At 44.5% G+C, this 27,183-nt stretch overlaps 1 protein-coding gene across 1 annotated transcript; it reads left to right on the top strand.

Annotated features, from left to right (window-relative positions):
• Positions 1-27,183, top strand: PDPN (podoplanin). The gene is made up of 6 exons (XM_022598626.3): positions 1-644; positions 18,594-18,727; positions 20,586-20,715; positions 24,060-24,095; positions 24,647-24,758; positions 25,330-27,183. Exons 1-6 carry the CDS (start codon positions 356-358, stop codon positions 25,334-25,336), a joined length of 708 nt encoding a protein of 235 aa, XP_022454334.1. The 5' UTR covers positions 1-355; the 3' UTR covers positions 25,337-27,183.

Below are 27,183 nucleotides of genomic sequence, written 5' to 3'. Positions count from 1 at the left end.
GACTGGCCACACAAGGAACAGTTTACTTCTAAGAAGAAAAACCTAATCTTGTGCCTTACTCTTAAAAAAGAGAATAATGATGTTTAAAAATTACCAAAAAAAAAATATCGCTTATTGCCTGCGCCCCCTTTCCCTCCTATCGGGGAACAGAATAAAAGCCTATGTTGCCGGGGCTCTGGCCCTCCGCGCGTGCCGGCTGCGCCCCGCAGCCGCGGCCCTGTAACTTTAAACCTGGCCTGAGGTCATCGTTTTCGCGCTGGCCAAACAGAGGCAGGGGGCGGTCCTAGGGAGCCCCGAACTGGGACCACCTTACCGCGCGAGCTGTCCCCGCCCTCGCCCTCGTCGGGAGAGATAAATGCCGACTCTGATCCGAAAGTTCCCAACTGCAAAGTTTGCTCCTCCGGCTGACGCTGCGGGCGAAGGAACTCGGGGACCCCTCCCGCGCTGGGACTTCTGCTCCCCGCATTTTCCAGCCCCCAGTCTCTCGCTCCATCAGGCGAGGGCCTCTGGCTGTTTCATAATCTTCCCCCAGCACAGAAACGAGCTGCTCGGCCCCGCAAAGAACAAGTCAACTAAGAAAATGTGGAAGGTGCCAGTTCTGTTCTTCGTTTTGGGACGCGCATCGTTCTGGGTCCTGGCAGATGGTAAGACCCAGCAGGCGGGGCTCCCTGCAGCTGCTGGTGGGGACGAGCGAGCTGGGACTTGCGGGAATGCCCGGGCCTGGTATTTGAGGTTGCCCGGGAGAGCAGAGGGGAGCTGGCAGTGTATGTGTGCGCACGAGTCCGGAGGACCCGCGAGAACGAGAGACAGCGGCTTTGCTGGTGCCAGGTCGCAGAGGAAGAGCTGAGCGGGGTGCCAGGAGGAGATCCCGAATCCACAGGCAGCAGGTGTGGAGCAGAGGGGGTCTCCCTCGGTGGCGGCCCACCCCCTGACGGCTCCTGAGAGATAGAGTGGAAGGGTAGCCGCCAGGAGCCTTCCACTGGCGGCGCTGGGCTTTCCTACAGGGCTGTGTATCGGAGGACCGCCCATGTCCTCAGAAGAAACTGACCCCAAGGAATCGGAAGGGACAGGGGCTGGGGGTGGAATTCCCCTGTGCTGCGACTGTCTCCCTCTGGGGGGCTGCCAGGTCTTATACCCTGTAGGAGGGCACGCTGGACACACCCAGGACCCTACCAGCGGAGACCCATTGGAAGAGGCCTCCGTTATCCTCTGTAGAGAGGATAGTGTGTGTCGAAAGGACTGAGGTGGAGGGTCCTGAGTGCGTGGAGGCCTATCGTGAACATTTAGGTTTAAGTTCCTTCGGGGCCATGTGTCAAACTTGGCCAAGAGCGCCAGTGACTGAGTGTTGGTGACTCCTTAGACCCTCGCTCCACTGGATCTGATGATGGGAGCTCTGCCTGCCCATGATCTGCATCATCTCCTCCCCTTTTCCTCTTTCTCTTACATCTTCTTCTCATCTTGCCTCTTCCTGGCTCAGTGTGCTGTGTTTCTGGCATCCATGCACATTGGTCAGTGTTTAATTTTTCTTGGGTTTTTATTTTTAATCCGTTTCCACAGTAGAGTATAAGCTCCCGTGGACACAGCTATGTCTTCGCCTTGATCCCGAGAGCCAAACAATATCTGGCACCACAGTAGTTGCTCACTGAATAGTGGTCCAAGGCGTTGTAAGCTAACTTGTGATCTTTGGAGTTGGAGGTTGAGGAAATTAAACTCTTTTTCATTTTCCAAATTGAGGATGGAGGTAAGCCTGGTGCCAGAAGAATCCTGCTTGAAGGGAGGGGTTTGAGGGAGGACTCCACACAAAGACAATTATACCCACAGCCCTAGGGAAGTGATATACGGTCTGTTACCCTCTGCCAGGCCCGTCTGCTTCGGGGAAACTGAGCTGCTCTCTTTGCAGGGCCGGGAGCTATTCGTGGCAGTCCTATCTTTGGAACTTCTCTCTCCAGGGCGATATACGTGGCTCTGCGTTTCAGTTACATTTCCTTTTTGGCAAGACAGTGTGCAAATGACAACATTTTGTGCTCAGCGGGGCCAGGTGTGGGAGGCCCCCAAACTGAGCCGCATCCCAGCTCTGCCCAGGAAAGACGGCCACTGGGCGGCATCCTCTGTTTTCTCCCGGGGAAGTGTTAGCCGTAATTATCTTAAAGACAGCCCCGAATATCAAAGGTACTCCTAAAAAGAAGTGGTAAACCTTGTCTGAAAAAAACCAGCCACCCCTAGTACTAGCAACTCGATTGCTAAAGACAGAAGCACCCCCGGACCCCTCCCCGGGGGCTGTGTGTCAATGCAGAGTTGCTGGGTTGCTGGCGAGGATTTGAGGCCCAGAAGGAGGTTTTGTCTGAGCATAATGAGTGAGGCAACTTGAATATGGATGAATAACTTCTTTGAGCTGAGCCATTGTGGGCTCTTGTTGGGGAGCTGGGCTGGGGGTAATTATGGTGATGAATTTTATTATCCTTGTCATAGAAGTCTACTCCCCACTGGGCTTCCCTCATCTAGTGTTATAATCTGGTTCAGTTGTATAATCTGGTCCCACGTGTTGTCTCTTGGGATGTTAGTGGATTCAGAGGAGCTCTGCTGTCCACACATCTGGCATTTTCCTCCTTTGTCAGGCCCTACCCTCACTCTGAACTTTCATCCAAAACACGTACACGGGCCTCTTCATGAGGTCGTTTATTTTGTGAAGCTCTGAGGGCTGCTGCTTGCTGAAAACCCACATGTGCTTTTCCGGGACCAGTCCACTCAGGATTAATCATGCAGTGAACAAATTTCCCTGTGATTTCCCCAAAACTCTTGCCAGTTTCAGATGCTCGGAAATCTTCACGAGTTGCTAAGAGTTTTTGTCGCACTTAAAGCATCTCAGGTCTGTTAGAGCCTTCGTGACGGAGGCTATCCATTCCACTTGGCGTATGAGATCCAAGATAGCATTTAATATAGAAAAGCACATTTTTAAAAAGTATCCAAGCGTAAGAAGGCTAAGTTGGGACATGGCAAATAGGGAGGAACCCAGGCTGAGCAGAGGTACACAGCCCCTTCTCGTTCCTCTGGCCTCCGTAATGAGAGGCCGGTGAGTAACTCTATACCGAGAATTACAGAGACCCCAGACCTTGGCGTGACAGTGGATGGTGTGGCCAAGTAGGAAGGACACCACCTCTCTCCCTTTCCCATCCCCCACCATGTGCTAGGAATGTCACAGTTCCCTCATTTAATCATCACAAGGCCTTGAATTATACATTATTATCTTCAGAATATGCCAGAACTGGGATTCAAAAAATGGGCCTAACTCCAAACCTCAAGCTTTTTTTTGCTACATTACACACTGAAAAAAAAGGAGAAGGTTGAACTTGAAATTAAAGGTTAACCTTGCTCTAGACTCCTTAAACATGAAAACAAAAATTTTTAAGGTATAAAAAGTTCTTTACATTTAATACTTACCATAATACTCCTTTAAACATGAAGATGTCACAGTACCTTAAAATAGGATTCATTAATTCATTCCCCAAATAGTAATTCATCATATCCTGACTTTTGGAGGAGGCACACCTAGCGTAAAGCACGCACTTCAGTCCTCACCAGCAAAATGACGAACGTGTGCTTTAAATTCCACTGGCTTATCTGAATATTTGTCATATTTCTGGCTTCTAAGAGCAGGCATGCCAGGTTGCCACTTGTGGAAATATTACAGGGGAGGATGTAGAGAGAGAAAAGGCTCACATACTTGGCAGTACCCTTTTGAAACTCACTTGAGAAAGCTAAATCAGATCCTGTAAGGCTCTCCAAGGAATCTGCCATTCCTTGGATATTCCAAAGAAATATCCAGTGAGAGTGTTTTGCTGGAAGAGAATCAAATGATTGGGGGGAGCGGGTGGGTTACTGAGATAAGTCTTAGGATTCCCGTGGGGTGGGCAGGAGATAAAAGCCCCTTTTGATTGGAGTTCTGAATCTTTCCCTACTGATGTCTTAAAACTTTTTGGGAAAGGAAAGCGATCAGGCATTTTATCTGAGGGCTCTGAGATGGAGCCAGGTTAGGGAACAACCGGAATTCTGCCAACTTTCTCCAAAGCAGGAAAATGAGGTGGCTGTTTCCTTCCCTCTGTCTCACCCCATTGCCCACCAACCAGACTGCTCATGGCGGCTGGTCCATGGCAAGCATTCCCTTGAACTTCAACAGGTAGGGATGGTTGGGCTCTCCCACCTTTTCGTCTGGCCGAGTGTCTTTGCCTCGGGAATTGCTCAGAGGAGATGGGTTTAATTCTTTGAGGGGAATCGAGCTAAGTTCAGAGGGAAATTTGCAGACCTGCCCACCTCATTCACCTAGTTGTCTGACAAACTGAAATTGTCAGGGCAACGCTAAATTTTATGCAGGGAAAAAAAACACCCACAAACCAAAAAAACAACAAACCTACCAATAGGATAATCACCTTTCCGGAGGAAGGTGTGCTCTCACCTCTGTCCAGAGGGTCAGGGCTTCCAGGGCTCCAGGCAGTAGAGAGAGGTCACTGAGGTCCCTCCCCCGGAGCGGGGGAGGTAATCATTGTCATTGTCACATTTGTAGCAGGCAGGGGAATGACAGTTATATGGAATATAGGTGGGAAGTAGGGAAGGGCCACTAGAAGATGCGTCAACATATTATTGATGAGAACGAAGTATTTCCTGTCATTCATCACGCTGTCTCCATCTGGGTGAGTAAAACTCAGTTAATACAAGCAAAGCTGTGATCCAGTGAATGGTATCCTGCCCAGAGGAGAAGGGAGTCTGTTTGCCCAGAATCTAGACAGGGAGGGGAAAGGAATAAGGACTAGATGACGAGAAACCTGCCTTACCCAAGGAATGCATTTATTTAACAAATATTTACTTACTAACTTCTTTGTGAGTCAGACAAGGCAAACGTTATCCTTGCTAACAGCTAGTATGCAAGATATCTTATCTGGTGGCTGTAGGGCTCCTGTGAATTAGGGCTCCCTGTTCTTTCACAGTCTGGAAATGTATTCCACCCAATTGCTTCACCCCAGACTTTGTTCTATCTGCGCCAGACAGCATTTCAGGTATTTCACTCTTGAGAAGGGCGCACCTTGAATAGCAAATATGGGTAGAAAGCATTGGGAAATTATTTCCCATTCTAAATAAGCTATTTGACTTCCTGCCCTCTTATGAGCTTGGCTAGGGTGAAACAGTTTCATCTGAGCTAGATCACCCTGTAATAAGATGAAATTTCTGAATCTGTAAAACTAAAGGAACTAGATTCTGCATGGGTGGTATTCGTAGCAGTAACTGTATAATAACAGCTAACAGTTACTGAGTGCTTAGTGTCAAGTGCCTTCCAAGCCCTATTTCATTTAATCCACACAATAGACCTACAAGGTAGGAACTATCTGTATTTTACAGATGGGTAAAGAGGCTCAGAGAGCTTCAGTCACTCACACACAGACACAGAGCTAGAAAATAGCAATGGTGAGACTTCACTTCAGGCAGCTCAACCCCAGAGCCCACACCCCGAAACATTCAGCACAACAGCCAGCTGTGCTTAGGGTCGTGGCCGCCAAGGACACTCAGAGACGTCAGCAGGTTGATTTCAAGTAACTTTTACAGCAGTAAGTCCACTTGTTATTTGTTGGATACATAATTCAGATTGAAGAACTAGACTGACGTTGGGGTACCTAACTAAAGGACGTAATCCCTGTTCCCTTAAACATTTATAGAGCACACATATTATTAGGAACTTTAAGAGTTAGAACGGAATCACACAATGGGGCTGCAGCTCACACAGAGAGGCAAGGCAGATGCGTGTGTGGTATATACAGACAAGGCTGCACAAAAGTCATGTCCTGCGTGGCACACACCATTACCTGCTGCTAGTTTGGAGATGAGATTCTTGTGGGCTTCAGGAGCTGGAAAAACCCTTGTGGGGAAGATGGGACTTGATCTTGGCTGTGAAAAATGGTGGAGTTGGTTGGGCAGGGTGGCAGGGAAGGGCAATCCTGGCAAGAAAGACTGCTTGGAAAAATGTGTGGAGATTAGAACAACCTGGAGTTCTTGTGGGAAGAGGTGTGGGCAGGCACCCAGGGCTGGGAAAAGCCATGAAGGCTGGCTGGAGTCGTGGGTGTCATGGAGTCATGAGTTGGGGAGGGCTGGAAATCAGGGAGAAGGCTGAGTCCGTGTTGAGTGGGAGGTAGACCTTTTTCTGTAGGCAATAGGCAAATGGGAGCAGATTGGGCCATGAATAGTGATTGCCAGAAGAAAACTTAATGACAAGGACACCACATGGGATTGAATCTAGTTTATGGGACTAGTCTTGGGGGAGGGGGAGAGTCAGGAGATAAAGAGACTAAGTGTGGTTACAGAAGAAGGAGGCATGAGTCCAGAATTGGGGCAATAAGAGCCAGCAAGGCTTGTAGCTCAGTATCTCCTGATTTCTTCTTATTCACCTCTTACATCACTCATCGCTGCTTTAAAATTTTTGATTGATATGTAATTCTCATGGCACAAAATTACCCCTTTACGTTAAACAATCCAGTGGTTTTCAGTATATTCAGAGAGTTGTACAACCGTCACCACTGTCACTATTAGAATATTTTCATCACCCCCTCCTCCAAAGCCCCACACCATTAGCAGCTGCCCCCATTTCCCCCTCCCTCACCCCCCAGCAACCACTAATCTGCCTTCTGTCTTCATGGGTTTGCCTATTTTAGGTATTTCATATAAATGTCATCATACAATATGTGGTCTTTTGTGTCTGGCTTCCACTCAGCATGGTGTTTTCAAGGTTCATCCACGTTGTAGCACGAGTCCGAATTTTATTCCTTTTTATGGTAGAATAATATTCTATGGTATGGCTATACCGCATTTTGTTTAGCCCTTCACCCATTGATGGACATTTGGGTTGTTTCCATTTCGGGGCTACTATGAATAATGCTGCTCTGAACATTCATGTACAAGTCTTTGTGTGGACATATGTTTTCATTTCTCTCAAGTATGTCCCTAGGAGTAGAATTGCCAGGTCTTATGGTAACTCTATGTTTAACTTTTTGAGGAACTGCCAAAGTGTTTTCCAAAGCAGCTGCACCATTTTACTTTCCTCCAACAACGCAAAAAGGTTCCAATTTCTCCACATCCTTGCCAACACTTGTTATTTTCCATTTGGTTGAGTGGTTTTTTTTTTTAAATAGTAGCCATCCTGGTGTGTATGGAGTGGTATCTCATTATAATTTTGATTTGCGTTCCCCTAATGACCAATGACGTTGCACTTCTTTTCATGTGTTTAAAGGCCATTTATATATCTTCTTCGGAGAAATATCTATTTGTCTCTTTTGCTCATTTTAAAATTGGGTTGTCATTTTTTATTGTTGAATTCTGTGTGTATCCTGGATACTAGACCTTTATCAGACGTATGAATTGCAAATATTCCTCCCATTCTGTGAGCTGGCTTTTCAATCTCTTGATAGCATCCACTGAAGCACAATTTTTTAAAAATTTTGATGATGTCCGATTTATCTGTTTTTTTCTTTTGTTGCCTGTACTGTTGGTGTCTTGTCTAGGAAACGACTGCCTAATCTAAGGTCACAAATATTTACTCTTATGTTTTCCTCCAACAGCTGTATAGTTTTAACTCTTACGCTGAGGTCGTTGAGTCATTTGAAATTAATTTTTAATGAATTAATCATGGTGTGAAATAGAGGTCCAACGCCGTTCTTTTGCATGAAGATATCTAGTGGGCTCAGCACCATTTTGTTGAAAAGACAGTTCTTTCCACTGAATTATCTTGGTACCCTTGTCAAAATCAATTGCCCATAAAAGTGTGGGTTTATTTCTGAACTCTCAGTTCTATTGCATTGATCTATACATCTCTCCTTATGCTGGTACCACATGGTCTTGATTACTGTAATTTTGTAGTAAGTTCTGAAATTGGGAAGTGTGAGTCCTTCTCTTTGTTCTTTTCCAAGATCACTTTGGCTATTCTTATCACTGTATTTTAATTATTTGTGTACATCTCTTGCTCTTTAGAGAAGAGAGCAGGACCCGTCTTATTCAGCGCTTAAAAGAACATATGGGGGGCTTCCCTGGTGGCTCAGTGGTTGAGAGTCCGCTTGCCGATGCACGGGACACGGGTTCGTGCCCCGGTCTGGGAAGATCCCACATGCCGCGGAGCGGCTGGGCTCGTGAGCCATGGCCGCTGAGCCTGCGCATCCGGAGCCTGTGCTCCGCAGCGGGAGAGGCCACAACAGTGAGAGGCCCGCGTACCGCAAAAAAAAAAAAAAAAAAAAGACATATGGTTGGTACGTGGTAAACATCTGGCAGGAGGAAGAGGGAAGAAACACAGTGGCCCAATCCATTTGGCAGGAATGACAAGAAGGCAGGTGATAGAAATCAGATTGGCAGATTGGAGGGATGAGAGGTTAGGAACCAATGTGATGAGAAGGAACAGGAGGTTATGCATTGTCTTATAGACACAGTGAGTTTGAGGTATAAGTAAGACATCCGATCTGATGTATCTGATGGGTACCTGGGGAGATCGCAACTAAAATGGCATCAGAAATAAGCCCTGGACACAAAGTTTGCTGCCTGAATTCCCCATTCGTGGGAACAAGGGAGAAGGATGGCAAGGAGGCTCAGAAGAAACAGGCTTAGGCTCAAGGCCAAGCACAGATAGAGGAAACACAGCTACATACTGTACATTCCTGTAGGGCCCCATCCTCCTGGGCTCACAGCTGGACTGTCTGTGGAGGATGTCTGTGCATGGGTGGAGGGTGAGGTCAGAGCCGAAGGGGCTTCTCTTTTCACTGTTGCAAAATCAGGGCCTGCTCAGCTGACAGCCCTGCGTGAATCACAAGCTCAGTTTCCGAGCAGATGGTAAGTGTTTCCCAAACACCCGATCATCCCATTGAGATGCTGTGCTCCAGGCCAGCGCTTTTAAAGCCCGCTTTAGTTGTTTGGTTATTCAGGTACTAAGCGGTCCACCCTAGGAGGTGGCCTCTTGATGCAGGACTGCGGCCCCTGCCAGGTTCCAGAAAAGTTATTACAGAGGTGTTGTTTCCAGTCCACAAAACTGTGAACTCATTTCCTCTTTTTACTGAGAACATTCCGCTCTTGGTCAAGAGAGAAACCTCTCCCCAGGTTGAGTAATCTTGGTTGAGGTTGTAACCAACAGCCTCGAGTTTTGGCATTTGAAGGGTCCTGAGCCCTCTTTGAGTTTGGGGTGAGTGGGTAAGTTGATTCATTCTCCCGAGTCCTGAAAAGTGTAAATATTCACTCATTCATTCATTCAGTTATCAGAGGCTGCTAGCGGCTGGGCCATAGACTTACAGCAGAAAGGAACGCTGCCCTCAAGAAGTTTGATAAATTGATAAATGCTTAGTAGGGAGAAAGTCGTGAATGCGGTGTTATCAAGCACTACACTAATTTAGAGGAGATTACTTTCTCCTGGCACCTCGGGAGGGTGCGAGTGGGCTCTGAAGAAAGAGGTGTTTTCCCTGGGCCGTGAAAAATACGTAGGGTTTGGGTGGGCAGTGATGGAGATGAGTCGGGGAGGAGAATGAGTGGGAGCTGTGGAAAAGTAACCAATACACATAAAGGCTGTGTAACGGAGTGGTTAGAGCTGGGGATTTCTTTGGAGTCTGACAGATCTTGATGTGTAAGCCCTGCATCACCCCTTGCTGGCTACATGGGTAGATTACCCTCAGCTCCACCATCCTCATTTACAAAATGAGGATGATGTCAGTCTGCAAGGCTTTTGTGAAGATCAAAGAGAGTGCTTGGCACAAACGTTGTGCACATTCTCCTATAAAACAGTCGCCATTATTAAAATACCTACCTCGTGGATGGTCATGGAGATTGATTGCGAGGATTTGTGATGGGTACACACTAGGTCTCAATTCCTTTTCCCCCATCGAAGGGAAGAGAATGGATGTGGTTGGGAGACCTGTCTTATGGACTGCGTGTCCTGCACCTTCCACCTGCCAGTGAGTGGTGTGTGTCCTTGCTTCTGAAATGAAACAGGAGTCCCCAGCCATCTCTGGCCCCTCTCCTTTCTTTATTGCCACGTTCAGCAGCAGAGACTTTCAGAACGCTGCCTCCAGCTTTGGTAGGTGACCCAGAGGGGTCAAAGAAAAATGCCCCTTGGGGCATTGAGCATAACCTCCCCTTCTCTGAAGCCAGGGGATGTTCGCTGCTCCAAGTCTTAATGGGTAGCATCTCTTCTGATTTCCCTAGAGGAACTAGTGACACTTGTCTGATCTCTGCAGGCTTGACACGTTTCTCTTGATTTTTTCTGGGAGAGGCACGCGTCCCCGATGCCGACAGCGGGCAGTCTCAGCCACAGCCTGCAGGGACTGACAGGACCGGCTGCGATGAGTGGACAGGCTGCAGCTCATTAAAAATCAAACGGCAGAGCAGCAAAGTCCATCCTCATAGGGGAAGTGTCCTGTTTTCAGCTCTGCTGTCTCTTTCATCAGGGGAAGGCATTTAACAATTCTTGGGTGAAGCAGGGTGGATGGTGGTAGGGATATTATAAGGTAAGGGAGAACTCCAAAGAAATCTCCTACTTGACTGTAAGTGTACTCTTTCAGTCAGTCACTCAGCAAACATCTGCTAAATATTTAACCATGGTGCCGGGCATGGGGAATATGGGACTCTGTGGGCTGGAGGCTGTACTGTATGGCCTGAAGGAAAATTAAGAGCACATGTGTTCCTGTGGGGTACTGAGTGGTGTGGCCAGACCTCTAGGAGTTGCCTAGATTCTCCACGGCCAAACTGTGATCCAGTAAGCAATTTACCAGGATCCTTGGAAGGGGTTGGAGGTAGGTGGGGAAGCCCACAGGCCACATCAGTGATTGTACTGACCACAACCTGGGGTCTGCCAGGAGTTGAGGGTCTGGGTCGGCAAATGGCTTTCGATATTCCACAGAAAGTCTTCTGTACAAGTGAGGATGTGGGCCAGCCTATGGGACCAGAGGGGTCACTCGAAAGATGTGGTAAATAAAAGCAAAGTCCGAACACCTTCCTTCCGGCTGCAGAAACCCACATCATGGTAACGAAAGGAGTGCCATCAAACAGCTAAATTGGGGATGTCTTGAATGGAGATGAAAGGCTGCACAAAGATCTGACTATCTCGGTGATCACAGTGGGTGGTCTGCAGAACGTTGGATAATGTTGGAGGCTGACACCCCTCTGCAGTTTGGGGTGTGTTTATTTTCAGGCTTCTGAGCACAGTTTTGAGACATAGAAAAATAATGTATAAAAGCCAGTGTCTGGGCAAAGAAACAGAAGCAGGCATTTTTGGTTTTGTTTTCTAAATAGATGTTTTGACCTCCCTCTAAAAGCATTACATTCTCCCAAATTTAATTGGGATTATTTGTTTGTCAGTTATCTTACAGTTTCTCCTACAGGGAAAATTCAGAACTTCCTAGGATGTTGCAAGAAAAGAAAAAGAGCGTTCTACTTCTCGATGGCCACAAAAATCATTCCAAGACCAGACAACATGAAAGATGCCTTAATCTATTTGGCTAACACCACCGGTTTTCTTTGAAACCCTGGGGGTAACTCAGCTTGACTTCTTTTAAAATCAACTTTCCCACTTTAATCTCCAACTGTTGGATTCTGAAGCTTCAGGTCAGCAGAAAGAGGACCACAGGGAACTTCTTCCTTATGTGGAGATGGAAATGGGGCAGAGGCTCTTTACCTAAACTTATGTAGGAGACTTCTGTGGCTGTCCTGATAAAACAAGGTGAAATCCAGTAAAGGACTCAGCATCATATGGGAACATCCTTCTCTTTTCAGTTCACCGATTCACACTCTAAATGTTATCAGGACTTCCCTGGTGGTCCAGTGGTTAGGACTGTGCCTTCTAATGCAGGGGGTGAGGGTTCGATCCCTGGTCGGGGAGCAAAGATCCTGCATGCCTCACGACCAAAAAACCAAAACAAACCCCAAAACCCATAATATAGAAGCAAGGGCTTCCCTGGTGGCGCAGTGGTTGGGAGTCCGCCTGCCGATGCAGGGGACGCGGGTTCGTGCCCCGGTCCAGGAAGAACCCACATGCCGCGGAGCGGCTGGGCCTGTGAGCCATGGCCGCTGAGCCTGCGCGTCCGGAGCCTGTGCTCCGCAACGGGAGAGGCCACAACAGTGAGAGGCCCGCGTACCACAAAAAAAAAAAAAAAAAAAAAAAAAAAAAGCAAAATTGTAACAAATTCAATAAAAGACTTAAAAAAATAAAATAAATGTTGTTATCCACAGAGCTGCAGCAAATGGTAAAATGAAGTCTCGCCGCTGAGGTTTCATATTTATTTCTGATTGTTGGGGTAATGACTTCAGATGCTTTCCAGTTGTTACCTGTCCAGTTCTTTCCCTTCCCCCTGCTCTGTCCTGGTGCAAACACCACCCACTTCTGCCTGGACAACAGTCTAAGTGATCTCTCAGCTTCCGTCTGACGCCGGCACCATACCCGACACCCACATCTATTCCATGGCAATAAGAGTGGTTCCTGGGACTGGGGTTATGTCCTGCCCCCACTCAGATCATCTCCTGGCTTCCTTTCTACTCCAGTTGAAATCAAGACCCCTTCCTTACAGAGTTCCACCAGACTGGCCCTCCACACCTCCCGGGTCTCATTTTCTTACCATCCAGCCATACTGATCACCCTGTTTCTGGAGTGTGTGGTGCTCCAAGCTCATTCTGGGCTTCAGGGTTAGTTAGACCAGCTCTTCACCTACCTGGAGATCACTCAGTCATTCAACAAATACGTACTGTGTGCCTCCCCTGTGCCAGTATCGTAGGCAATGGGGACATTGAGGTGAAACAGCCTTTACTGAGCTTATGTTCTAGTGGGATAGTCGATCAGTGAATATACAAATATTCACTAATATTAGTGTGTGGGGAGGGGGGTACTGATCTCCATGTGTGGTCAGGAAGGCCTCCCGAGAAAGCGCCCTGTGAGCAGGGATCTGAAGGGGGGTGGGGTGCAATCTCTATCTTGAGATTTTCCCCGTTTGTCTGCTTGTTGTGAGCACCCGGACTCCACCACAACGGTACCCAAATCCACGAGAGTGGAGACCTCACCTGGTTCACGCCTCTGTCTCCAGTGCCCAGAACGGGGCCCAGCATATAGTAGGTGTGCAGTAAATATTCAAGGAGATAGAGGTGAACCTCGGGAAAGCTCCAGTCTCCATCGTTGCTGCTGCCTTTGTTTGTAGAAGCAAGAGAACCTCTGCTCTGAGAAATACAGCCTTTGTAAGGCAGATCACACCTGACTTCTAACATGCCACTTCTGGGTGCCTAGTCCGAGAAGGGGACTCATTTGAGGAAACAGAGGTTGTAGTCACTAAATAACTTGATTGGGGGATTCTAACGGATGGGATTTCATAAGAGGAGGTGAGATGCCCAAGGAAGCAACTGCTTCCGACAACCAGGATTATAATTTTTTTTTTTTATGAAGACATTGGATACTGTAATTCAATTTATTTGGGTGCATAATTTACATTTTTCATTGTTAATGTAATCTTATGTTAATCTTCTTTTAACATCTTTATTGGAGTGTAATTGCTTTACAATGGTGTGTTAGTTTCTGCTTTATAACAAAGTGAATCAGCTATATGCATACATTATCCCCATATCCCCTCCCTCTTGCGTCTCCCTCCCACCCTCCCTATCCCACCCCTCTTAGGTGGTCACAGAGCACTGAGCTGATCTCCCTGTGCTATGCGGCTGCTTCCCACTAGCTATCTATTTTACGTTTGGTAGTGTATATATGTCCATGCCACTCTCTCACTTCGTCCCAGCTTTCCCTTCCCCCTCCCTGTGTCCTCAAGTCCATTTTCTACGTCTGCATCTTTATTCCTGTCCTGCCCCTAGGTTCTTCAGAACCTTTTTTTTTTTTTAGATTCCATATATATGTGTTAGCATATTTGTTTTTCTCTTTCTGACTTACTTCACTCTGTATGACAGACTCTAGGTCCGTCCACCTCACTGCAAATGACCCAATTTCGTTCCTTTTTATGGCTGAGTAATATTCCATTGTATATATGTGCCACGTCTTCTTTACAGGATTATAATTTAAGGGAGGATGAGGATGGGGGTGAAGAGGAAGGATGACAGAACCCAGGACGGGTGGGCATTTTCCAGGCAACAGCTGCCATAGAGTCACCAAAGGGTCTTGGGGCCAACGAGCAGGCAAAACACTTGGCTTTGAATCCACTCACTGACCAGGCCGACTTGGCAAATCGTTTAACTTCTGACCTTGTTAAAGAAAGTTTTTCTGGCACTCGTTCAAACAGCTGCAAAACTTTATTCAAGACTATTGCCATAGGGGAGAGAGATGGGGCTCAACTTCAAATACAGTAAGGACAGCTGGGGATTTGTAGCCAAGGAGCAGAGTGAGGGGCAGTGGATAGAAAATTATGAAGAAGAGACCTCAAGGGTAGGGGGATTCTTGCTAAACTGGTCTAACAGGGTTCTTGCTAAAGGCAGTCCAGGGACTTAGACATCAAAGGTGGGAGATGGGGAACTTGATCACATATCAAGGGGTTGAGAGATTGTCTCTAACCTGAACTTAGCAGGGTTCTTGCTGAAACTGGACTCTGCAATGATGGACACGGAAGCCCAAGGCCATGGTCTCATTGAGAAGAGGGCTCAGAGGAGCCTCACTAAGGTTTGGTCAAGGAGGGCCTCTGTCAACCTCACCTCCCTCATCTGATCAATGGGGACAAAAATGCCCAACGCAACCCACCTTGTGATATAAAGTCAGCCTGAAGACGTCACGTAAACCCTGCATTGCTGAACAAATGGGAGAGAGGGTGTGTTGTAATGCTGTACCTCCTGCCCTCAGCGGAACCTATGACTCAGAAAGATCTCAGTGCACTTCTGTTCGAGTGTGGCGCCCTCTCCTTGTGCTTGCTCTCTGCACCCTGTTTTATTCTAACTACATCCCTGGTACAGAATTAGCTCAGCGGCGGTCAGCTGATGTGAAGAGGAAGAGGGAGATGGGTGGCGAGGGGAACACAGATTTAGGAATCAGTTCTGGAAAGAGTCTGCAGACAGAGGGCGGAATGTAGGGGGCATGGGGGCAGATGGCGGTGCCCAGGTCATTTAGACTGGTCCTTGTGCTAAAGGTTTCTCCCAATACCCTGACACAGTATTTGGAAGAAACCATTTGTCTCATTGAGAGCTAGTTTTGAAGCAGAGAGGAAAAGAGGAGTTATTGCAATGACAGTTTAATCCTTGGGGGAAAATCACATTTATATTCCCATTTTACATCACGCTTTGAGATGAACACAAGACAAATAGAAAGAACCTTAAGGAAAATATAGATGAAATTTACATAATCTTGAGGAAGGGTTTGTAGGTGTGACATCAGAGGGACAAAACAAGCTTAATAAGTTTGACTAGTGAGGGACCTTGCCACTTACAGAAGAGACATGCCAATTAGTAAAAAAAAAAAAAAAAAAAAAATGATTGTAGCATCTATTCCAAAGAATACATTCTTAAGGCATAAAGAGCATTTAAAAATTATTAAAAAAGGTGAATACCATAAGAGAAAAATGGTCACAAGAGAAGACACTCTTATCGGCCAGCAAACAGATGGAACAACTCACCAGCACAAATCAGAGAAGTGTAAATAAAACCACAAAACTGAAAACACTTACACAAAGGCTTTTAATCAAGAATTTGGGACTGTTGCAAGGCAGTCACAGTAAGAGTGTGATTTAATATTCCATCCAAATTCTAAAATATTTTAAAAGAAATGCCATCCCATAAATGTATGGAAACTAGAATAGTTTCTTTGGAGCTATTAGACTTTAACGCTAAGATAAAAATGATTCATAATTAACACTTTTATCCCAATAAGCATCTCTTCAGTGCTCATTTGTTCTCAAACTTAGAAACCTTAAGATCAAATCAAATTATCACATCATCTTCTTAGAGGTAGTACCTTTTTAAAGAATAACACACACACACAAATTCCAAAGCAAATGGATGCCTTACAGCTGTATTTGGAAACTTCCATTGGTTCTGACCGGCAGGCTGGAGGAGGCTGGGTGTGGCAGGAAAAAGGTGTTCATGTGAGCATAAGGGGACACCGCTCCAGAACAGACTCTGTTATTGTAGGTTCATCGCTGCACTTATATAAACAGTTGTGCGTGTTGCCTGTGCACACACGTGTCTTAGGAAGAAAAAAAGGATTGGGGAGCAAAGGCATCAATACATGATTTGAATTTCACCATTCAAGAGAAAAGGATGTCAAATGCTGGCTGGAAACTCAGCAGCTGGGCTCGTAGGAACCCTTCACCCAGGAAAGCCTTCAGCTGAAATAATGAGAGGGAGAATTGAGCATCTCTTGTTAAAGATCAACTTTCCCATGGAGCAAAAAGAACTCCAGGGCAGTGAGACAAAAGAAATGCCTCTGAATCATGAGTGTCATTCATAAAATGTCCTTTGTCTATTCAGAGCAATTTTAGTCCTTGGGTCTGTGGGCCAAGAGTAGAAAAGAACAAGAAGGAATTTTTATCAAGTTACGCTTTCAATGAACTGAACGTTCTATGAAAGAATTCAAGCTAACTTCATTCAGTACTTAATTTGTTTAAAGCAAGGGTGGTTTGATTTTGCTTTTTAAAGTTAGAGGATGCCATATAGTAAGTGATTTTGCTGAACACTCCAGAAAACATTTTTTAAGTGGATGGTCTGTTAACTGAGTTCAAACCAGGAGTGGAAGAAAAGAAAATAGGATGCTTAGTTTTTTAATAAAGACTGCTTGCCTAGCAAAGGGATATTCCCCCTTGAGCTTGATAACTACATTCAACATTTGGGACTTCCCTGGTGGCGCACTGGTTAAGAATCCGCCTGCCAATACGTGGGACACGGGTTCGAGCCCTGGTCCGGGAAGATCCCACATGCCGCGGAGCAACTAAACCCGTACGCCACAACTACTGAGCCCGTGAGCCACAACTACTGAGCCTGCGAGCCACAACTACTGAAGCCCATGTGCCACAACTACTGAGTCCGCGTGCCACAGCTACTGCAGCCCGCGCACCTAGAGCTCGTGCTCCACAACAAGAGAAGCCACCCCCCCCACACAACTACAGAAAGCCCGAGCGCAGCAAAGAAGACCCAACGCAGCCAAAACAAAAAAAAAATACATTCAACATTTGCTGAGATCATGGTCATAAATCCTTAGCAGGAGCCCCCAGCAACCAGCCAAAAAGGGAGGCGATCCATTTGCAGGCACTGAGGTATTCAGTTGTTGCTAACTAGTGAAAGCCTTTCCCCCCACCCCAGATGAAAAATAAATGCATATGCTCGGGAGGCTCATCCAGAACGTCGATTGGCAACACTGGATTAGGACCCTCAGTGCAAAAAGAAGGCTCATGGAACAAGAGAATTTGCTCTAGAGGTTTCCTTCCTCTCTGCATCATTTGCTGTGATCAGATATTTATTAGCTGTGACTTTGGCTGAGCCATCTAAGCATGGGAAGAATAAGGAATCTTAAGGCAAGGGCCAGATTGCTCACTTAGGCACTGTCTAGATATGAACATCTGCCCTTCAGTTAAGCACGTAAGTCTCCAAGCACCCCCTCGCTCTTGCTCCTGGGCTGTGTGCTCACTTACTTTGCAACTGCAGTTAGTCATGGAATTTCTTCCAGAGCCACTCCAGTCTGGAGAGGGAACCCATGACCAATGAGTCAGATTTGCTTTAACTTGTGAAAAGGGTTATTTGATGAGTTGAGATGGTGCTCCTACTAGGTCAGGATTAGCTCTGATCATTGTGGTAGAGGGTGAAGAGGCCACTTCTAGTTCTCTCCGACTCCTGGAATTCAACCTGCAATCCCACCCCACCCATCCCCTCCTCCTCTGGAAACCTTTCTCATTGGCACACAGGGTCATTCATCTAGTGCTAATGCAGAAAAGCCAGTGTCAGGGGCTGTGAGGTCTCTCTTTAGTACAGCTCTGGGTACACTAGAAGATCTCTTGGTTATCTGGGCATCCTTAAGTACATTACTGATCTCCCCTGGAGGCGATAACCCCAACCATAAAAGAAGAGGTTGAACTCTGTGTCGTCTATGAGGTCTGTGGTCAGAGCCAGTGATTCTAATCATTCAAGCAGACAGCAGTCTCAAAATTAAATGGAGAGTGAGATTGATTTTAAAAAGAAGGAGGCCCTGCTTTTGGACATTCTGATTCAGTAGGTGTGGGATAGAGCCTGCTAATTAGCATTTTTAGAAATCTTTCCAGGTTATTCTTCTAGGTCTAAACGATATTCTACTGACCGGAATGCATTAATTCATTGTATGAAATGGCACCAGGAAGAATCAGGTTCATTATTGAAAAGGCAAGGTGTACACCCCCCATCCAGCATACCTCAGTGGGATACCAGGGAGGGGCTGCCTGCTTCACATTTTTATATGCCCATCTTCCTTACTTTTACAATGGAGATAACCAGGCAGTTGTATGTATGTAGAATGGTTTGTGTTAAGCCAGAATGACAACCCCCCTAAAAAGAAAAAATACCCCAAAGAAATGAAAAGAAAAGAATCTGACTGAAGCTGACCAGTTTGGTCTGCCCACATGATTTCCACGTTGAGGTCTGACTCAGTCTTTCCTTTTCAGGCAGCACGGTCCGGCCAGAAGATGACATGACTACAGGTGTGGAAAATGGCAAGGCGACCCTGGGTGTGGAAGATTACATGGTGACCCCAGGTGCCAGTGGAGAGCCCCATGAGTCTGCTGGCTTGACAGCTCTGGTGAGTGATCACATGCAGGGATATTTATTATATGTATGTGATCACATGCAGGGATATTTATTATATGTATGTGATCACATGCAGGGATATTTATATGTATGTGATCACACGCAGGGATATTTATTATATGTATGTGATCACACGCAGGGATATTTATTATATGTATGTGATCACACGCAGGGATATTTATTATATGCATATGATCACACGCAGGGATATTTATTATATGCATGTGATCACACGCAGGGATATTTATTATATGTATGTGATCACACGCAGGGATATTTATTATATGTATGTGATCACATGCAGGGATATTTATTATATGTACGTGATCACATGCAGGGATATTTTGTGACTGACTTATTTCAGCATGCTTGAACGTAATGTCCCCAGTGTTCATCCATATGGTAGCATGTGTAAGAATTTTTTTCCTTTTGAGGTTGAATAATATTCCGTTGTATGTACCACATTTTCTTCATCTGTTTGGATTGCTTCTAACTCTTGGCTATTGTGAATAGTGCTGCTATGAACATGGTTGTGCAAATATCTCTTCCAGACCCTGCTTTTAATTCTTTTGGGTGTACACCCAGAAGTGGGATTGCTGGATCATATGGTAGTTCTATTTTTAATTTTTCTAAGGACCTCCATTCTATTTTGCGTAGTGATTGCAACCGTTCTACCAACAGTGCACAATGGTTCCAGTTTCTCCACATCCTTGCCAACGTGTTATTTTCTGTTCTTTTGATAGTAGCCATCCTGACAGGTGTGGGGCAATAATCTCTGTGGTTTTGATTTGCTTTTCTCTGATGATTAGTGATATTAAGCGTCTTTTGTACGTTTTTTGGCCCTTGCGTATCATATTTGGAGATTTGTCTACTCAAGTCCTGTTGCCCAGGGAACTCCCTGGTGGTCCAGTGGTTAGGAGTCTGTGTTTCCACTGCAGGGGGCATGGGTTTGATCCCTGGTCAGGGAACTTAGATCCTGCATGCTGTGTGGCACAGCCAAAAAAAAAAAAAAGACTGGAAGTCTAGTCCTTTTGCCCATTTTTTTTAAGTCAAGTTATTTGATTTTTTTTGTCATTGAGTTGTAGGAGTTCTATATACTTTAATCAGATATTAAAGTATATGATTTGCAAATATTTTCTCCCATTCCATAGGTTGCCTTTTCACTCTGGTTGATTGTGTCCTTTGATGCACAAAATTTTAAGTTTGATGTATAGTCCCATTGATCTATGTTTGTTTTTGTTGCCTGTGCTCACGAGCATATTTGTTGAATGCTACATTGGCATGAACTTTGGAGTCAGCAGAACCATTTCCAAGTCTTGTTCTGTCGCTTGTTAGCTCTGTGAGCTTGGGCATGTTTTCTGATCTCTCTAAGCCTGATTCATACTATAGGGCTAATAATAGAATTTACTTAGGGGTTTTTGTGGTGTATATGAGAAGGTATTTAGAGGGCCTGGCAGATAGTAAGCTCTTAGTAACGGCTAACTATCACTCTAATTGGGGAAGGAAGGGCATTAAAAATAATACAACATAGTATGTGCCAAATAAATGTTACAGGGGAAGAGTGCCATTCAAGTTCAAGGAAGAGAAAGAATTAATGCCTCGTGCCCCAGTATTTTCTGAAGAGTTTAGACCTTAGGAAGTCAGCGTGCTAAACATTTGGCATTTACTTCAGGATTTTACTCCTATCCCCATTCTTGTTGTTTCTTTATGTTTGTTTTCTTGTTTCCACTTTAAATTCAGGTCATCATATAGCTTATACATTTATGCCACCTTAAATCCATTTCTGTTCTAAGGCAGAGTATAAAGCATTAGGTTTTATTTCTGTTTTGCCTCATTTACATCTCCAATAGATGCCGACAAGAACAAAGAGCACAACAGAGGATCACAAAGAGGACCTGCCAACTGCAGAAAGCACAGCCCACTCCCAAGGACAAAGCCAGAGCACCACAACCCTGAATGTGGCAACTCGTCCGTCCCCGGGTAAGAAAACCAGACACCCCAGTAGGGGTTGATCTTCTTTTGCCATAATCAGTGCATTCCAAAAAATCCAGGAACGAATATAATAATCAATGGGGCACATATTGGAATGCAAGCCCTAAGTTTGAACCAAGCTTTCTGTGAAATACAAATTTCAGAATTTTTATTTATTGGTTTGCTGACGACAGCTTTCTAACCTTATATGACAACTAGTGATAATGCCTCCACAAGGGCAAGTTAGGTAGCTACGGGTGTCATATTGCTGACCCTAACCTGATATCATGCCACACTAAGAGCTTTGTGTTGACACCCAAAAGCGTAAAACGTAAGCCAACCTATGTAAATCTTAGTAGAATCTATGCTAACGTTTACCACCTTACACTGAGTTCATGTCTGTACACAATGAAGCAAGAATCTACTCTAAACCAGTCTTACCGGGATTTGGGGCTGTGCTTGTGATTCACAGTTGGTACCTGCAGCGAAGTGAATGGGACCCCATGAGGTGAAACTCTTTAGGGCAACTTTGAGTCTTTGTCATTATTATGAGGTTTAGACCATCACTAATGAGCATGAGGAAAGATCATTGCCATTACAACTTAGCAGGAGGGAAAGAGCCTCCTATTTCCAGAGCTTTCTTAAGAGAAATTCAGTTGTTTGGGATATTTTTTAAATATACCTTATTTTGTAGTAGATAGGAGTGGAAGAGAAAAGGAACTAATCCTCTAATAACTGCCATGAGCGCTTGCTAACTCAAGCAATTTTCTATAATCATTTTATATAGTTAGGTGTTTTCATCTTTAAATGAAAGCAAACATAAGGACCTTCCCTAAAGCCGTGGTTCCTGAAACCAGTTACACAGCTGAACACCTAGAAAGTTATTCCTTACTGTTTAATACGCATTTCCAGACCCAATCGCCAATCTGGTTTTAAAAACTCTGTAGCACTTCTGAAGATTTTTTGAATGCGTTATATTTGTACACCCATGTTCACAGCAGCAGTAGACACAGTGGCTAAGACATGGAAGCAACCCCGTCATCCATGGACAGATGACTGGATAAACAAAAATGTGTCATATACATACAATGGAGTATTATTCAGCCTTTTAAAGGAAGAAAATTCTCACACATGCTACAACATGGATGAACCTTGAGGGCTAAATGGAATAAGCCAGTCACCAAAAGACAAACGCTGTGCGATTCCACTTAGATGAGATACATAGAGCAGTCAAAATCATAGAGACAGAAAGTAGAATGGTTGTTGCCAGGGCTGTGGGGGAGGAGGGGGTGGGGAATCGGTACAGTGCCAGTACACTGAGAAATGGTGAAGACAGTAAAGTTTATGTTGTGTATTTTACCACAAAGATAAAAAAAGTTTTGTAACATGCTTTGAAAATAAAGCCTACGGTTACTCCAAGATGCTAAAGAAATGGTGAACATTAAACACCAGAGAGAACCAAATAGGGCTAAGCAAGGAAAGAATCGTCAATATATTGATAATTGGTCATTGGAAAGCATTTCAAAATTTTGGAGAAGCGTCGATCATTTGTAACAAGAGTTCACAGCTAATGAGCAGCAGAAAATGGAGCATTACAAGTTGACTAGTTTTTATAGCATACCAGGAGATTTCTCCTATTCCTTAAAAATAAAAATTCTCGATTAACTGGAAAATACTCATGGTTACTCTCTTGTCCTGTCCCCTACCCCACCCTTTCACAAAAACTGTGATTATGGCACATTCCCACTTCGTGCATCAGTGTTCCAAGAAATTTTCACATGTGAGTTACAATGTAATTATAAACAATTGGTTTTTTAAGAGGTCATTTTATTAGGGCAGCAGATGTCTTTCCCATGAAACGCCCAAGTTTGATGATGTTCATATGTATGACACACTTGCATGATCACAGTCAGTATAACTGGGAGGGAGCTAGGGAGTACAAGACTAGTAAACTCTAATTTAGTAATGAATCTTCCACAAACTTTATTTTCGGTAATGTATTTCCTGACAAATGATGTCATTGATGGTGATAATGTTATGTTATGAGCCCAGTATGCAGCCACCATGTTAAGACACGATAAGGAAAAGACATGACCTGTCTCTACTGGTAGTTGGCAGCCAGGTATAACATTTAGGGAGTTGACTTGATGACACCTTTGTCCTGGGCAGGCTTCAAAACCAGCAATCTCCCAGCCTCCCAACTGGGTTGGCGCGATCAGCTTGAGCTCCACGTAAATGCTGTAGAGCTGTGAGTCCAGCTCATGCAGGGAGAGCTGGGTTCAAGGACCCATACCCTGGGGCCATCTTGAAAAGATGTCTTCTTTTTGAAGATGGATTTGGTACAGAGTGGATGACTTTTTTCCAACTCAACCGTTAGAAAAAGAAAGCATCGTATAGCTGATGGTTGGCTGGTGTCACCTTTGATTAGGAAAGCTTTTGGATATCTGTGGTATCTTGCAAATTGTGAACTAAGTTTCTAGGGAAGGGCCTGATTGCATCACTTCTCTCCATTGTCTCATTATATCAAGGCCTCTTGACTTCTTCATAAACACCTACCACCCAGAGGAGTGAAGGACTCAGTATACAAAGAAGTTGATGGGAGAAACAAAACAAAAGGCCTTTATTTTTTAATAGAAATTGTGTAAAATTACCTGAAAGAAACTCACAGTTTTATTACTTGCAGGAAGGTATTCATAATTAAACAACTTCACATCCTTGGTAAATGAGAATATTCACATTGTAACTATTGGATTAAGTTTAGCTGCAGATAGAAATCCTACAATAATAGTGCCATAAATACAAAGGGTATGTTCTCATTAAAATCATGTGCCCTGTAAGATCTGGATTTTGCTAGGAAATTGATATCACGAGGCAAATCACAGTCTTGACCACAACTTCCAGAACATTTTGCTCTCAGAATGATGTTTCTTCAAAATAGACCTCATCACAACGGGTGAGTTTTCCATATGGTCTTGACATTGGACCAAGAATCAAGGGGCTTAGATTCTTTTGTTACCCTAACTTCTGAAGTCTTTGACTATTTATTTAAGATCTCTATGGGTCCGTTTCCTTGACACTGTTCTCTACAGTGGGTGAGAAAAAAAGTAACCTCCACAAAAGAACTACAGACCCATAGGTGTGAAGAAGCATTCATAAATTCAATAATAATAGTTTTGAAACAAGATCATGTCAGAGCTTGCTTAAAACTCCCCTGATCCAATTTACTTAAGAAATTATCCTCTTTGCTTGTGTTTTGTTACCTTGCATTTAGGGTAAATTCATCTTCTGCCAATTGTTAAATTATAGTTACTAAATCCTAATAATTCTATATCATTACATCTCTCTCTTTATAGGGAAAACAGATGGAGAAAAACCAACAGTTAAGAAAGGTGGGTTAGATTTTGGTACCAAAATATTCTTATGTTTTAAAAAAGGTCTCTTTGAACTTAATCTTTGTGATGAATTACATTCTTTCCTGGATTGTAGTCAATGGGAGCGGAATACAAGCCTTCTGAGAATAGGTTTCAAACCTCCTTTAAGAGAGAAAAGCCTGTATTTGAAAATAAGCAAACTGCTAATGAGTCTATTCACTTAATGACAGCTATGGAAAATGGTGTCATATCACAATTTATCATTCCTAAGAATGAAAATAGGGGCTACTTTAGTAGCTGTGTGTACACAAACGCTACCCAGTAATTAACAGTGAAGCCACCTAGTAGGACTGGTATGCTTGAGAGATCTTGAGACCCAGAAAACTTTCCGTTCATAATATGAGATTAGAATAACCCAACATTTCTGCCTTCCTAAGTCAACTCCCACTGCATACAGGAGAAACAACATAGAACATCATTTGTTATCTACGGTGGGCCAGTGGCATTGTTTATTGCTGGTGTATTGTTTATCTGGGGCTTATGCTTTTTTTTTTTTTCTCCTCAATCAGGTGGCTTGTCAACAGTGACCCTGACTGGAATCATAGTCGGGGTCTTACTAGCCATTGGATTCATTGGTGGAATCATCACTGCGTTTGTTCGAAAAATGTCGGGAAGGTACTCGTAAGTAAATACCTTAGGCCCGTGTGATAGGTAAATGCGGGCAACCATTTCCAACCTTTGAACTAATAGAAACCTCCAAATAAAGGTCGTGTTCAGAAGCCACCAGCCTCCGTAAGCACTACATCTGAAGCTTTCCCAGAAGAACGTGTGTCTATTTGGGGCCTTATAAATTTCCAGGAAAGTGCCAGAGATGGCTCTTTGGTTGACTTCCATTGAGATCTCACCAGATTTGACCTCTCGTCTTAATTTTCCAACTAAGTGAACTTGAACGAAAACCCATCTGTTGGGAAGATAATATATGATTGGGTGGGGAAGGATAAATGCTATACAACTGGGGGGTCGAGGGATACAATTAGCAATACAGTTGCAGAGTTATGTGTCTGGAAATGCCCGGGAATCTGACCCTGGGTGTGAGGACCAGGCCTGGAGGAGGGATGAGCAGGGAGAGAAGAGCCCCATAATCCAGAACTGGAAGACGTAGACAAAGGACAATAGGAACAATGACTTACGGGATTACCAGTCACAGTGCCAGTAAAAGGAGTGACCGTCACCTTTCTCTTTGTTTTCACAGGCCCTAAAGAGCTTAAGAATTGTGCCCTCCTGCCAATATGTTTTTAAAAAGAGAGTTTCCGACTTCCCCCTCATGCCTGACTGTGTGGAGAAGATGACCTGTGGAAATGCTTCACCACTCCACTCAAAATCCACGGTGATTCCTCCACTTGCCAAAAGTAATGGAAGGAAAGAGTATTCATAAGACTTGCTTCTCTAAGCATTTGTCTTTTGAAAAAAAAATTGTTTTAATATAAATTTTGTATAAGATGATTTAAAATGCATAGAAAACGGAGCAAAGCTATGTCATCTGATATGTAACTAAGGTAGACAATATAATTCAATCGATGTTAGAAACTGAAATCATGTCTTTGTTCTGATTGTTCTCTCTTGTTGTTAAAATGCAAAGGAATTTGGAAATATTTATACCAACGGCGTCCTTGGGTGTAAAGCTATGTCAGTAAGTGGCATAAGCATTTTGCAGTTTCTGATCTGTTGAAATGTATGCATTCCAGTCTAGTTGGGTCTGTTTTTAAAGCCTGATTTGGGGTGAATAATCAAGTAGAAAATCTAAACTTGCATAATATGTAATGAGCAACCGCCTTTCACTGGTCTGGGTAAATCATTTCAAAGGCGTCTATTTTAGATCATACACAGAAGTCTGTACTTTGGGGAAGGCATTTTGTGTCTCACAACAAGGGCACCGACAGGGTCTCAGTGTGCTCGGCTGCCTGCTCCAATGATGACTTTATGAAACAAAGGTTTGCTTTTACCTGCCCCCTTCCACTTCCCTCAGATGATGGGGATCCAGAGCTAAAGGGGTGACCTTCTCTCTTCCCCATGACACAAGTCCTCCAGATTGGCTACTTTGCTCTGGAATATGAGGATCTCAGCCCTGGATGCCGAGGAGGCTGCTGAAGGCCCAATGGTGCCAGAGGCTCAGGTGTTCCAGGAACCAAGAACCACAGTGATCCCCAAACCCTGTGTGTGCCTTTGAGAAAGAGAACCTGCCGGTTTCCTAACGTTTACTTTCTGCCTCGGAAGAAAGATACGGGAATACTGATTTTTAAAAAGCAGCTGGATTTAGAGACTCTATTTTAAAATGAAAGATATTTCTGGTCTTCCTGAGATCCCACGTACTTCTGTGGGGTCACAATGGACAGTTCTGTCTTGGCACCATCCAACTCAGGACATTTCCCCCTATAGGTGAACTGAATTCTTTCTCCTACACAAAAAATGTTTGTACTGAGCAGACGCTGTATCACAGTTGTGGTTGTACAGCTCTGATAGCCTCTAAACTTGTACGGGTTCATAAAACAGGAAAAAGTAAAACTACCAGTCTACTTTGGCACGGCCTGTTCCTCTATCTTTTGCAGGAATGTGTGGATGTAATTTTAAACAGTGTGCTCTAGTGTCGCTCAAGTCTAGCTGGTCCACCAGCCCAGGTTCCATATTTGAACATCAGCTGATGGGGAGAAGGGTTTTTGGAAGAACTTTATGAAATCTCTTAAATATCCCCTGTATCATCACTCAGATTCCTGAAGAGGAGTTGGGAATAATGTTCGTTTCATCTTTCCTATCCTCTCTTTTTTTCTCTCACTGTGAAAAATAATAGTCAACCCCAAGTCATACACTGGACCCATCACCTGCTGGGACAGGACTGTGGGTTTCTTGGTCACATCTGTGTTGGTGCTCAATGCAGTGTAGACGTGTTTTGAAATAAAACAGATGATTGCGTTTAACGATGAGTCAGACCTTTGACTGGGAATCTTGGTCAAGTCTGGATCACCCCTGAGAACATCTCCATATAAAATTACATGTTATATAAACATTCGCCTCTTGGCTAGATTGGGAGTGAATTATAAATGGGTATAGG

This window comes from Delphinapterus leucas, chromosome 1, assembly GCF_059928025.1.
Source record: "Delphinapterus leucas isolate spDelLeu-1000000601 "Yukka" chromosome 1, BTC_Dleu_Yukka2, whole genome shotgun sequence".
In the NCBI taxonomy this organism is placed as follows: Eukaryota; Metazoa; Chordata; class Mammalia; order Artiodactyla; family Monodontidae; genus Delphinapterus; species Delphinapterus leucas.
Note: the sequence above shows the minus strand (reverse complement) of the source record. Positions and strands in the feature narration are given on the sequence as shown.

Bases quoted from the DNA above. Each gene is read 5' to 3' on its own strand.
- PDPN (XM_022598626.3), top strand. From the start codon at position 356: ATGCCGACTCTGATCCGAAAGTTCCCAACTGCAAAGTTTGCTCCTCCG. The intron at 645-18,593 runs GTAAGACCCAGC...TTTCCTTTTCAG, and splicing joins GTTCTGGGTCCTGGCAGATG to GCAGCACGGTCCGGCCAGAA. The intron at 20,716-24,059 runs GTAAGAAAACCA...CTCTCTTTATAG, and splicing joins GGCAACTCGTCCGTCCCCGG to GGAAAACAGATGGAGAAAAA.